The sequence below is a fragment of the Podarcis muralis genome, chromosome 2 (assembly GCF_964188315.1).
Source record: "Podarcis muralis chromosome 2, rPodMur119.hap1.1, whole genome shotgun sequence".
In the NCBI taxonomy this organism is placed as follows: Eukaryota; Metazoa; Chordata; class Lepidosauria; order Squamata; family Lacertidae; genus Podarcis; species Podarcis muralis.
Window position 1 is genome coordinate 53,036,416 of NC_135656.1, and position 14,930 is coordinate 53,051,345.

General features: G+C 39.2%; 1 protein-coding gene across 3 annotated transcripts in view; it reads left to right on the forward strand.

Moving 5' to 3' along the window:
- The window catches only part of DPYSL3 (dihydropyrimidinase like 3), a 54,365-nt gene that overhangs the window by 25,047 nt on the left and 14,388 nt on the right, over positions 1 to 14,930 (forward strand). For all 3 annotated transcript variants that reach the window (XM_028717888.2, XM_028717890.2, XM_028717891.2), the window contains exons 2-3: positions 8,538 to 8,626; positions 13,105 to 13,289. In XM_028717888.2, coding sequence (XP_028573721.2) covers positions 8,538 to 8,626; positions 13,105 to 13,289 — 274 coding nt within the window. The remainder of the gene's footprint in view (positions 1 to 8,537; positions 8,627 to 13,104; positions 13,290 to 14,930) is intronic.

Genomic DNA, 14,930 nt, shown 5'->3' on the forward strand with positions numbered 1-14,930 from the left:
ATTTTTTTAAGTCTTGACAGATAATTGACTATACTAAAGACAATAGATGAAACTTGGATTGCATGCAAACATCATGCAGATTCCGATCTGGAATATTTCACTAGTTGTTTTTTTTACTCCTCATCAATATATTAGATCTTCACTTTGGGAAGAAAAATGGAGTCCTGAAGGTAAAAGTGACTTTCTCAACTACATCTGCATCAACTACATGATTTTATTTTTAGACTAGCCTTTTTTCCACTGGGCATCTCCTAGCTCCACAGTATATTTTTGTTTATAAAAATATAGTATATTGGTGAATATACCATATATACCCAATTGGCGAACCCAGTGGAAAGTTGTTCATGAAGCTGAGGTTTCTAACAGTAACCACACCACCAGGATAATGCATACCTTGTACAGTATGTAGAACACTATTCACTTGTCCCTGCAATTCCCAGAAATTGTGATTTTTGGATTGTCTTGGTAAAAAAGAGGGGACATAACAGCACTCTTTTACAAGAGAGAGCTGTATTGTTGTCAGTGCATGACCTTTGTAATGTTTCTTTCAGTAACAGGAATAACGTTTAAACTCTGCCCTTCTTCCAAGCCATGTGCCTTATGGACTGTAAATATGTAAAGTACTGTATTATCTTCCTGGCTGAAACTAACCTGTTCCTTTTCTGACCTGAGTCTCGAAACATGTACCCAGTTACTGTATTTCTGAACATCTTTTGGCCTGTGAAGTGTTGCAGAGGACCAGGAATTGCATGCAAGTGTTAAGCAATTTCGAAGAAAAGTAATGGCAAAGTGATGGTTTTCAAGGAAGCATGCCTTTACTACACACACCCAGAACAGTTTACATAGGACTCCTTGATTCAGTCATTTTAACAGGCCAAATCTGCTTAGTTGCAATAGTAGAATTCCATTGTCTGCTGTGATACCATTCTCTATATAACTCTGCATTGTATAAAGAGTCTGTGTAAAATTCCATTTTCATACTCCTGCCAAGTCAGGAAGCGGCTCTAATATATGTATGTTTTATGCTAATTTAACATACTTCATTGGCCACATACCCAATACTTTGAAATATGAGTATACATCTGAGAGTCGCACCTATACCTATAAAAAGATCCAGGAAAACATCATGTGGGAGACAAGATGAACAAACTATGGAGCTACTCCAGCAGTACTCTGTGTGCATGTGCTGCCCAAAATTGTCTAAGATGGCTTTCCCCCCTTAGACCTTTGAATATGTATGAAAGAAGTAGAGTAGAAAGAATCTACTTCAGTCTTTCAAAAGTAAAATGAGGAGGGGACTTAGATTTAGACGAATGTTATCTTTTTTAACAGAAAAAACTGTTCTTATAACTTGGACTCCTGTTTGTTTTCTGTTTCTCTATTGTTTTTTACAAATGTCAAATACGATGTCCCAAAAACATGAGAATCAGGTAGGGAAGGCATGGTCTATCATTTTAAAGCAATCTGAAAGATGAAATAAATCACAAGTATATGCTGTGCTACTTTTCTAGAAAAACAGGTGCTGGAACTCACCAGGAACACCTTCCCCTTTCTCTTAAAATGGCAATGGCACTCACCTGAGAGGTGTCAGAACTGAGTTCCGGTGTGTTACCTCTGGGAAAAAAGCCCCATATCCACCCTTCTGCCACTACCACTACTGAACCCAAGCACCAGTGTTCAAAACTTTATCAGAAGATATGTTGCTTGAACCACACAAACACAGTGAAATTGATTTCCTGAGGAGTACTGCCCATTGTGTTTTTTAAAGAAACCCAGTGAATAGAAATACTTTGTGGCTTGTCTGTTAAAGTTCTGGGTTCTCTTGATGCTTTGGTTCCATTTCAAAGGCAAAGGGTGTGTTGGGTTCAGGGTGTTGGGGCCAAGACACTTGAAAATACAGAAGACACAGGGTTAGCCATAGCATATATTTCCCCCCACAAGCTGGAAATACATAGGAATTGGAAACTTGATTTACAATTGGTCCTTTGTGGTAGGGATTTAAAATCAGTTATTTATTTTAGATCAACCTGCCTTTCTACAGACCATTGTTTTTGGTAGGGAGCATGCTAGTAATTGCACATTTGTGCTGCCTACCAGGAATATTTGACTGGATTGATCAATATAGATTTTTAAAGTCACCAGGAAAAGGGTCAATTTTAAATCAATGAGTTAAACCAAATTTCCACTTTTCTAATTCATCTATTAACATGCATCCTAACTGGTTGTTGTAGCAATTAAAACATCTCCATACAACCTATGAATATAATCCAGAACCTCTGATCATGTAGCCTACATGGCCTTTGTACAAAAGGACTTTATGCAGATTTGGAATAGTTTTAAAATTAGGAGTGCCTGGTGTTCTTGCATATGCAAGGACACTTAGCAAGATCACTTACATGAAGATTAAGTAACCAGAAGTTTATTGTTGTTAGCTACATTTATATCCAATCTTTCCTACAAGTATAAGACAGCATGCATAGCTCCCACCTTCCATTTTATACTCACAACAGTCCTACAAGGCAGAGTAGTGACTGGTCTAAAAATCACTTCATGGCCAAGTGAAGATTTGAACCCAGTAATCCCCAGCCTCAGTCCAACATTCTAAACACTATATCACACTGTCCATTTCAGTGGAAAAGGGAAATGCTCTTCGGTTGACTTCTAAATATTCATGGCTTCCTCGGTGATAACTAGAATATATATTACATGTGTCATATCTGTAATATGTGATCTTGAAAGTTGCATATGTTTGCCTTTTGTTTCTATTTTTAATACAATATTCCTTCTACAGAGTCAATTGCTTTAAACATGTTTGAACTGAATTTATATTTTGTTTTAAACCACAAAACAAACCTAACTAATCTTTGGAGAGAGAAAAAGTTGTTTCAGAGAAAAAAATGGTTTTTACTGTTCCATCCTGTGGTGCATAATCCTCTCTAGATTTTTATAGACAATAGCTATCAAGGAATCTGGCAGAGGTGCCAGAAGTTTCAGTATCAGTCTTGGGGCCATTTCACATCTACAAACGTGACTTCCATTACAAATCTATGCAGTTAGTCTACATAGAGTGAATGTTTGCCTGTGAATTACTACAAGGATAAATAGATTGTATTCATAGTAGAGCATCAGTGCAGTTTGTCCCATTCATTGGTAGTGATTTATGCTTGTGAAACATGAAGGGCTGAATTGTGCTACCATTCTACCTGTGTACATTCAATCTCAACTAAAAGAAACCCGTGCATTAGTATTCCATGTGCACCCTTCTTTTCTCATAAAGTCAGTGTTGCTTTGTGCAAGGATTTTTGGATGGCAGGGGGGAAATGGGAGTTCATGGTGGCTTGCATCTTTTTAAAATCAAGCCATCTGCCTTCCTGATCTTGCTTTTGCAGTCAGACAGTACTAATGTCTCTTCCTGTAGAAACTTGCAGAGGAGTAGCCAAATGAGTCTGTGCTCTTAATAGTTCATGGCCATGTATGCTGTAATAACTTTTTAGTCTTAAAGGTGGTAGATAACTCTTTGCTGTTTATCCTTTTGGTAGAAAACATCTGGTGTGTAGGGTAACATTTATGTGAGAATGAACAAGCAATAAAGTCTCCTGTAGCAACAGAGAGGCATCTTCATTTAACAGGATGCTCAAAGGAGGTAACAGAGAAGGCCTGGGATCTGTGCCAGAATTTCCAAAGAGAATCCAAGATGCACTTAGATTCTTGGTGCTTTTGTTGTGACTCCATGGATGTGATTCCTCTCATCTGTATCTTGCAGATAAAATTTCCCTCAGGCCAACAGTGGCTAATGATGCAGCCTGCAACAGGGTTGGCAGGAAGACATGGCTGGGTGTGGGGAAGCAGAAATGAGCTTTGGCAGGATGAACAGAGTGTTTATTGTAATAGCCCGGGAGATCTTGGTAAGCATGCAAAAGCCCTTGAATAAGTCAGGCCCGTTTCCTGATAAGCGCTTCAGTTTCCTCTTTAGTTCCTCTTGCATACGAACGAATCCAGAACTTTCTGTGCCAGAATAGACATGATGTAATTGAATGTGCCATCCCCCACCCTTTTCTGCCCACCAACTAATGGAGTTGGTGCTGGCCTTCCTCTTTCTTATTTTGCTGCTACTAGGGCTCGGCACAAATGATGATACATGCAAAACTTTTAAATATCAATGAAACAACCACTAAGGCCATTACATTCCTGTATACTTTCGCTACAGCAACAGTAGACCAAAATAAACTTCTAACTGTGCTGTGCCTCGTCCTATATTCAGATGCATTAGCATCAGTTACTTCTGCCCTTTAAGAATTCAGAAGGGGGGAAATGTACTTCAGTCAAAAAAGTTAAGTAACTTGCATTCAGCAGTGAGTTAGGACAAGGTGGCAATAAGGGAGGTGCACACAGACCTTTTGTTCCTCTTAAGGTTTTGTTCGGCTGCGAGCATGCAGACAGGGGAAGGCTGTATTGAGCCCTGTCAGAATCATCCCTCTGTGGGGGCTGGTACGATCAGATTGTTCACTTCTTATTTTCTCCACATCATTATTTGGAGATCACATTTTAGAGCACGGGTCTGAATCTAGAAGATAAAGATTTTTTTAAAAAAGCATTGCAGATCTAGTACTGTACTGTATTAAAACAAACACAGATTGTGCTACAATGTAATTTGCACACACTTGATACATTCTGCTTATGAATTCCTGGCCTGACCTTCAACACTTTCCCACCAGCCCTTTAGTATAGGCAATGTTATTTTGCCACACCCCCTAATTATTCTGTTTGCTTCACAATTTTGGGAAACTTGGTGTCTAGAACTGAAATTGATCAACCTAGGTGAGATTTTTGTCAAGAGCTTGTTGTTATTTTGTGCTGAGGAAATCACCAGATATTCATTATACAGTGGTACCTCGGGTTACATATGCTTCAGGTTACATACGCTTCATGTTACAGACTCCTCTAACCTAGAAATAGTGCTTCAGGTTAAGAACTTTGCTTCAGGATGAGAACAGAAATCGTGCTCCAGCTGCGCGGCAGCAGCAGGAGGCCCCATTAGCTAAAGTGGTGCTTCAGGTTAAGAACAGCTTCAGGTTAAGTACGGACCTCCGGAACAAATTAAGTACTTAGCCCAAGGTACCACTGTATTTGTGTTATGTGCACTATTAGAATGCAGATGTCTTAGGGTAATCTAAGAAACAAGCTGAAATCGTATATTTGTTTTTAACAGTGTATATTTCATATTTATTACAACATGTGAATAAAACTTGGGGTCCTTTTATGGGAGACCATCCAGATGATACATATGTACCCCTGTCTCTTTCAGATGTGTTGGGAATTTGAAAAATGTTTGTAGGAGGTCTTCCAAGAAACTTTTCATTTGGGAGCAAAGCATAACAGCACACCATAAAATCAGTAAAATCACAGGTTGTGTACAAGTGAGAAAGATGATGTTTAAGAACAGAGAATTGTATTTTTTGTCTCATTGCACCTCAGGAATTACGAACTGGAGTTGTTGCTTATTTGAATTTTCACCTCTCCAGGAAGGCCAACTTTATTATAGAAGTAGATGCCATGAAGAATGAAGAGGTGGAGGGGGGGCACTGTTGTTGCCATAAATTCCCTTCTAATATCTACAAGCCTTGGGTTATTTGGAAGACAGGTGGTGCTGTGGTCTAAACCACTAAGCCTCTTGGGCTTGCCAATCAGAAGGTTGGCGGTATGAATCCCTGCAATGGGGTGAGCTCCCGTTGCTCTGTCCTAGCTTCTGCCAACCTAGCAGTTCAAAAGCACACCACTGCAAGTAGATAAATAGGTACTGCTGTAGCGGGAAGGTAAACAGCATTTCCAAGCACTCTGGCTTCTGTTCTGTTGCACCAGAAGCAGTTTAGTTATGGTGGCCACATTACCTGGAAAGCTGTCTGTGGACAAACGCTGGCTCCCTTGGCCTGAAGCAAGATGGGAGCCACACGCCTTTGACTGGACTTAACCGTCCAGGGTCATTTATCTATTTGGAAGACTAGCAATCCTTAACTAGCAATCTGTATTGTAATGTCTATTCACTTAACTGATATGCTTGGACTATACTCCGAATAACCATGGAACCCATAACAGTAGGGATTCAAGGTTGCAGAGAGTAAAGAAACTAACCAAATGTTTATGTGTAGGTTATTGTAACAGCTATGAAAACAAAGCCTGCCCTTTTTGTGTGAACGGAAATAACTATTCCTGGTTCACGAGTCATGTGTGTCAGCATGGCGCAGCAGCAGAAAGGACCACGGAGGAGCAAAGCATCTGCAAGCTCCCTCTCTGGAAGCCCACTCATTTGTGCTAAGCTAAGTGTGATGTGTGGAAGAGGTGAATGCATTTCAGAAAAGGACTCTGTGTATCCAAAGAGTATTTCTTGCATTATTTCCCCCTGATTTTTATTACGATGTTTGCATGAGGTCTTACTTTGGATCTCATTGGGAAGTAAGATTGGGCTATGTATAGGGTAGGTATGGAACAGGGTTTCCCCAGACTTGGATTTCCAGCAGTTTTGGATTACAACACCCATCATCCCTAGCTAGCAGAACCAGTGGTCATGGATGGTAGGAACTGTAGTATAAAAACAGCTGGAGACCCAATTTTGGGTTGTTGTTGGAAACAATAGAGGAGTGCACCTTGGGGGGTGAAGTCAAACTGCTGGAACGTTGCAGCACCTGCTGTGGCTGTAGAGACTGATATGGGAGAGACAAATTTTTTTGCAGCTGGGGTTTCTTTTTAAATGGCGTTTTATACTTTTATTATTACATTGGTTTGGCGCTCTTATACATTAAGATTTTTTAATTTTTTTGCATATATATTCAAACTTGTTTTTTCACAACTGGTGCTTTTATTTTCCCCTCCCCCCCCATTAGTGTTTACTTTTCTCTAGAGCCAGTGACCATCTCATTGGGTTGTTCATGAAGGGGAGGTTTATTCACTTTGGGTTCCCTCCCCCTAAATATTCATTTCCACTGCTACAAACCTTACAGTTCCCTCAAGCTGATAGCCAAATAGCTAAAACGGAAACAATCATTCAACTTTCTTGAAGCATTTTTAGGAAGCTCATTTTTACAGTGAACTGACCTTTCTACAACATAAAAACATTGCCTTTCATCCAAAATGTCTTAAGGCTGCAGAGTGTGCACGGAGCTTCTCAAAGGAGGGGCTGCCCCAATTACGGTGTTGGAATGTGTGCAGTGCATGCATGGCATGTAACTGAATCCTTGGCCTGTACAGAGCTGGATGGGCACATTAGTCTGGGGGGTCGGGTTTATTTGATTTTGTTGTCTCCTGTGACAAAAAGAGAGAGAAAAGATAGTGAAAAGGAAGAAGAGTACTTGCCAAAGTAACAAAAATTGTGGTGTTTTTTATTTTTTGTAAATTGCCTTAGAATTTGAGGCAAGGACATTTTAGTCAAAATATATTTTGAGTCAGGAATGCAGAAATCAAACATTGTCTGGGTTTCCAGTTGAATGCTGCTTTTAGGCTACCCATAGGCATCTTCTTGGCCATTGTGAGAACAGGATGCTGGGCTAGATGGACCTGATCCATGAGACACAGTGATATGGTAACATCCAAAGGAATAACTTTCATAAATACATTTAAAAAAACTGGTGCAGTGAAAGAGCTCCCCCCCCCCCCCGACTGGTGTAAACAGTGGGGATACGAAACTGCCTTAGTTTAACCACCAGGGACCAATTAACTCTTTCTGGAGTCCTTGGGAGAAATTGGTTCTCGCATGTACCAGCTTGCTGCTTGTGGCCCAGTACTGTGGATTATGTTGGTTATTCTATGATGGTCAGCCTTTTCAGGCCCATTTATGTACCCTCTCTAATTTTTTTAACTTAAATGGTGCTGATATTTTGACCAGCCTTAGGTCTGGCTGTGACCCAGTAATAGATCCCCATCCACCAGTTGAAGATCTATGGTTTATGGCAGGCACGGCCAAACTTGGCCCTCCAGATGTTTTGGGACTAAAATTCCCATCATCCCTGACCGCTGGTCCTGTTAGCTAGGGATGATGGGAGTTGTAGTCCCAAAACATCTGGAGGGCCACGTTTGGCCATGCCTAGTCTATAGGAAGTTGGTAAGTCTTTCCTTTGGTCCAAGTGTTGAACTAAATCTTTTGCACCTTCCAATGCAGATTATTTTAATGTTGTGAGGGCCCCCCCCCCCAAAATATGTAATGTTGATATGATGGTGCTCAAAATTAGCTTCTACACTGAATGCTGTTAAAAAAGAACTCTCAGAACTGTTCAGTAGTAGCAATATCAATAGCACCCAGGTGAAACTGCCGCTTGTTCATGGACAGCAGTGGGATTGCATCAGCTATCCAGCTCTAGGGAAATGGGCAGATAATTTGTAACTTATGCCAAACAGAGATGGAATTGATTAAAGATTGGGCCTACTTTAACTAAGCACAGTTCATTGGCTTTGTGTTACTCTTTCCATGGACACCCTGGGTTATAAAAAGGAGATGCAAACATATGCATAACATCTGTCAAATACAAATCTTTGCTTTCTCTTCACAGAGCGACCGTCTTCTCATTAAGGGAGGGAGGATAGTCAATGATGATCAGTCATTCTATGCTGACATTTACATGGAGGATGGTCTTATAAAGTAGGTATACAGTTCCCACAGCCCACTCTTTGTTTTCCTAGTGGTCAGAATATATCTATCTCTTGAAGAGAGGAACGGGATTCCAAAAATTGTTATGTGCAAGTTTATATTGCATGTATACTGTCTTGTTATTCATGTCAAATAGTCTATGATTAAGTCATTTACAGCACATGGCTTTCTATATCAGTGCATTTAAACTGTCATAGTATTTGGAGACCCTTTGTTAAAGAGAAGAGATGACAAATGTAATTTATGTTTGGTTTCTGGCTTGCCTACTGCATCATAAAAATGACTGTTACATTTATTGCAGTTAAAGATGGTAAAGATTTTCTTAAAAGAAGCTGTGTCTTTAAGATTCTGAGAGGTTTTAGGCAAAAGTTGTTATGGTTTCTGTTTTATCTGGCTTCTGGTTATGTTTATGAAGTCAAAGTAATGACTCCAGTGGTTAAAGGCTGAAATTGTTCTAGTGTGTAAATACATGCAATTAGGATTAAATCCCAGTGCAGTGGGGTTTGAGTTGTGGGATATTTTATAGCCAAGGATCTCAAATGATCTTTGCCATTAAAGTATAAAAGCAAATATCCAGATTCTTCTGCAGGAAATATTTTTAAAAGCAGCAACAGGGGAATCAAATAATATTTAAGAGGAGGAAATTGTCCAAGTGTTCAAACCCTGAGGGAAAAAGGCAATTTATTAACTGCTGGTTTGTTGCCACAAAGACATTTGGAAAGAGTACCATCTGTAAAATATTTAAAACTCACAAATAATTTTTCAAATGTTGTGAGTTCATTGATACAGAGATGTGGGGTGTTTGTGTTTAAAAGTTTCTTTTTTATACCCCAAAAATGTATCCCCAAAAGATGTATACAAGCAACGAGCATTTTATGCTTGTTCAGTATGTGTGTAGCTGCACACACGTGCATCATTGCAACCTGGAAGTGGCCAGAAAAGGGGGGTCGGAGATGTACAGGGCTCTGCTGATGTGCACAGGTTAGTAACATAACCCCTCGTGCAAAACGGCCATTGTCTGTCATATCACAAGCTGCCAGATTTGATTTGAATAACTATTTGGTGTAATCAACATTTTGATGAATGCAAGAGTTGGAATTGCTTCAGTTAAAACTGAACCAGTGTTCTTTGTGTACACAAGGTTGTGTGGGCTTGTAGCCCCCCACAAGCTGGGATAGGGTTGGTGATGGATCTGCTGGATCCAAAGCAGGCCTGTTTCCTGGAGCTAGCAAAACAAAGTGGAAAATTACAGCCCTTCGGCTTCTACCCTGGCCAGCAGGGCTGTGGATGTGGCAGTGAATCCATTGGTTCACTACTACCCCAGCTGCAACGTGGATTGCTGTGTAAGTCCTTCAGGTCAGAGGAAGATGAGATTCAAGTAAGAAGATAGTATTTCTTGTACTGCTATAGCACAATGAACGTGCTGTTAAAAATTCTGCACAGAATGCACAAGGCTATGTCAGTGGATGTCCAAATACATAGCGAACTCATTGTCAACTCCCAGGGAAAGGTTTTTGTTTGTTTTATAGAACTTTTTGATGGTGGTGGAATTGCAAAACTCTGGCAAAACTTAATAACAGTTTAGCAGCTGTGTCCATTATATTTGGGAGTTTTCATTTTTTGCAACAAGTAATTCTAACTTTTAGACCTTAAGGACTTGAGAATTGTTTTTGCATATGGAGACAGGGCTTTTAAAAATATTTTTTAAAAGCTTTCTTTTTACCTCCTATTTATTTACAACAAAATACAAGTTTATTTATTTTTAACATCCAGACAAAATTCTCATGGAATTAATCGGTTGCAAATAGTACAATTGGTGCTTTAATTTTTTTGGTAGTAAATAGAGGTGGGAGCTTGATCTTTTTTCAGTTATTTTTTATGTTTATTTTGGAGCAACCTGATCTCATTATACATTTTAATGGTGTGAATGAAGAGTGATTGCATCCAGCAAAGCTGATGTTGCAGTAAGTTCAGGACTGACAAAAGGAAATGCTTCTTCACACATTTCACTTTTGGAATTCGCTGCCATAATATTTGCTTCAATGCTTCTTGCTTACAGCCACTGCAGTGCTGTAAGCTCAGACAAGGGAAACTGAGGTTTAGATCCCTGCTCAGCTGTGAAGCTTACTGGCTGAACCTGGGCACCTTTCATTCTGTTGGATGATTGTGGGCCCCCTGAGCTCCTTGAAGATACAATATATAAATGCAATGAATTATCCTAATTCATGAAGGTTGGTCTGTGAACAGCTGTGAATAGCCACGCTAGCTGCCCTAAATGACACCGTATTTAGAGGCAGTATGCTTCTCAATTTTGAATCCAGGGGATAAGCAGGGGTTGGCCATCACAAAAAAGGAAATAAATCCCAACAATCTGAAGTCTTGATAAAAAGATTGGGTTCAAAAAATAGTTGCAAACTAATGTAAACACACACAGAGAGAAGGGCAGGATTCACCTAAGAAGCCCCTTCAGCAGAAGTCATGCACAAGGACTCCTGCTTGCACAATGGGACTTCTCCCCCTTTCCCTGTGTACCCCTCAAAATTGGCTCAAATCAGTCAGGAGAGCCCCCAGAACAGCAGAAAGAGGAGAGGGGGGTTGTTCTATCTGGCAAGCTGAAATGCTTACACAGATGGAATAGAACAGTGTTGAATTCCACCAAATATAATTTAATGGAATCTAATGACAATAAAAAACAAACAATGCTATTTATAACCAAAGCAAAAGCATACAAATGCAAACAGTGTATATTAGCAAAATAACTGAACAGATGTAGCTCATAAGATATCACAGATCGCTGGAATGTCAAGAAACAAAACAAATAAAACTTGCAGACTATCCCAAGACTCAAAGATATTTTGATATTGGTCTTCCTCACTGGTCTTTACTATGTGCATGAAAACTGTTTGGTGGAAAAAGTAACTGTAACTCAACAAACACGAAGCCAAATGTACAAATTAAGAAAGTAACACCACCTGCTGATACAAAATATAATAATAAATATTATTATTTATTCAAAACAATACATTTAAAATTTCAGAAGCTGCCTTCCCAAATAGAGCCTTAAAAGAGCAGAAAACATATCAAGTTACAATAAACTATACAGTGAAGAAAAACAATATAATGTTAATATAAATTCCATCCTTCAAATGATACTTACAAATATCTTTTAAAAACTAATGTTAGAACTGCTTCATAAATGTCATAACTTTCTACATGAATATGATTTCCATGTAGGAAATTGCTTGCATGTACCTCACGGTATGTGATGCACACCATGTCTGTTTCTCCATCATGAGAAGCTTTAGCTTGTTCTGTGATATATACATGTGATGAAACAGAAACATTTGCTAAGTGTGATAGGGTATATATAGGGTACATGAAATTTCCTACATGAAAATGATGTAAATTGTCCAATTACATATATCTAGCTTGCCTTTCCAACATTTTGGTCCATATGTCTTACAATGACACCGTATACCAAAAATATCATTATTATTGAAATTCACACACAGTGAAAATCCAATCCATAATGAAACACTAATCTTTTGATTACCAGAAAATATTTCACGGCTTTGTATAAATCCAGCAGATGCCCGTATTGTTGGTGCCTGAATCTCTGAAGCCTTGGGAGAAGTACATTCTTCTCTGAGCAGGGTGTTCATGGGTGAAACGATCCTTAGTCAAGCTGAAGCTTGGCTTGTAAACCTTGGGAATTGCTCCCCCCAGTTTTTAAAACAGGAGGCTACTATACTCCATACCAAATGGAGAACATTTTGCTTAAGGTAGCTAATCAAAATTAACTGTAAAAAGACAGACAAACCAGCAGTAACAGACTTATTTCTAGTTAGTAGGAGCAGAAATGTGGGACACTCACTGCTGCAGCCTGTCTGGAAATCTGGGTCTCTGCCAAACAGCTGCATAAGTGGCAGGTGGAGGGCACAATTTGACATTTCAGGGGTACTGCTAAACTCATTCACTTGCTGCCCTTACTTGTGGTATGACAAATGTAGGAAGGGCTAAGCATCCTCTTCTTGCCCACAAGTGCCAGTCACATAGTCTTCCTACCTCTTTGCAGCTTTTAGGTAGAGTCCTGGTTTTCCATTTTTGGGTTTCCATCAATGTGTGGTTCTTCTGGCATTAGTATAATAATGTATTGAGTTCAGGTATTTGGCTTCTTAAATACGTACTCTTCTAATAGGCAGGTCAAATAAAGAAATGTTTGATGAAATTCACTCAAATCCTAACTCTTTTGCAGAAGGAGTAAAAAAAACATATATTTGCTCCATTATTGTAATACTTTACTTTACAGCCTAAAGTAACTAAAATGTATAAGAGAAATCTGTACTAAATATGCTGGTTTGCTGATCAGTTATGGTGGATGAAAGAACTGTCTTATTGTGGAATAAATTGCACTCGACATTTGTCATTGTAAACGTGTTTATCAGACTGGTTTGTTATTATTTAATCAGGCAAATTGGAGACAACTTGATAGTCCCTGGTGGAGTGAAGACCATAGAAGCCAATGGAAGGATGGTTATACCTGGAGGGATTGATGTCAACACTCATTTGCAGATGCCATACAAGGGGATGACAGCAGTGGATGACTTCTTCCAAGGGACAAAAGCAGCCTTGGCGGGTGGGACCACCATGATCAGTAAGTAGAGGTGGAGGGGGGCTCTCTTTGTGACTTCCTCGACAGTTTGTGGGTCTTCTAAACATTACCTTCATTTTTTATTATTACAAAACTTGTTTCTGGTGCATAATATGGTGCTAGGTATAGATATAATGTTGGTTATAGTTAAGATAGGGTGAACGTTTTACAAGTGGAAAGTACAGTTCATTGAGTGTCCTTCTACATGCTCCCATCAGTCCCAGCCAGAGTTGTGGTCCATTACCATCTACCACATCAGTCATCCTTGCTGTGGAACATATTGAGGGCTGCCTCAGAAGCTCAATAATTGCCATTATTGGTTCATAGTTGTTTATTTCTATAGTATTTAAAATGTTTAAAAATGCTTGAAAACTGCTCTACTCATTGCAGCTCCATTGGTCATCAGATGTAATGGGTGATGCATATTTATTTTTGTTTTTCCTCCATGGAAATAATTTGGAGCCAGGAAGTGTGTAGTTATGGCAAATGAACTTCAGTAGACTCCAAAGCGAGATGAAGTTTGTGTTACAGCTTCCATGGAAAAATCAGGCTTTCTGGAAAAACTTACTGAAGTGTAAGGATTTCTGCAATAACCCAACTTAGCTTCATTATACTGTGAGATTTTTGTTGAAGGTCTTGTTTGCTCAAATATCAAGATTTAATCTTTTATTCAATGGCATTTCAGCAGTTTAACAAAGAATAAACGTGCACAAAATTGTGATTTAAAAATAATAATAGTAGAGCATGCCTCAGAAGACAAATCAATCTCCCAGCATGCCTAGGAAGTAAACTAAAATGGGAGAGCAATTCTTGCTTCTTGTTTTTAGAATGTTCTGGTTCATGGTTTGATGGTTCTGCATGGTTTTTTTTTGGCATATTGAGTCATAGTAACAAGTTGCAAGTTTGACTGCAGTTGGTTGAAAATGTTTTATTTCCTGCTCCTTCATTTTTGTGTTGAAAGAACTGCAGTATCTGCCGCAGTGTCTGTTGCACATAATAACTGCAGTAGAAATTGAGGATTACGTCAGGGGCAATAAAAAGGTAAATTAAGCTGCATGTTAGGAAGAAACTTTCTTCTTTTTTTAATGAGTCGTAGTGAGGGAAAGAGATGAGGCAACCTGCTACTACTTCCCGCTCACTTCTTAGCAAAAGCCTGCTAAAAGCACCTGGTATAATGCCAGGAACTATTAATCCAAAGCACAGTGCCTTATTTTTTCATTCTTCCTTCTGGTAAGTGCACTCTAGACATATCTGAGAAATTACAAGCAGTAAGATGAGACATGCTCTCTTGGTTCACTTGCTAGACCCAAATTGTCAAATATGGTAGAGGCTCCTGTGTTGAAAATGCCTGGACAATGACTGCTCTTTATAGTTCTAAAATATTCCTATTTCTGAAGTATCTTCTCTGTTTCTTCTTTACCCGGATTCCTTGCTATTAACTTTGTTGCCTAAGTAGTCCTCTATACCTATTTACAGTGTGCTCCATCACAAAAATAAATATTGAAATAATGCTGCATCTGTTCTTTTGGTGGTGAAAACATTGCCCCAAACAGCATAGTGACTGAGACTTTGAAAAACTGTTTAGCTGGTTTCTGTGGTACATTGTGTCTTGTAGAATGCTGGGAAACAGCATCTTTTTTGAAG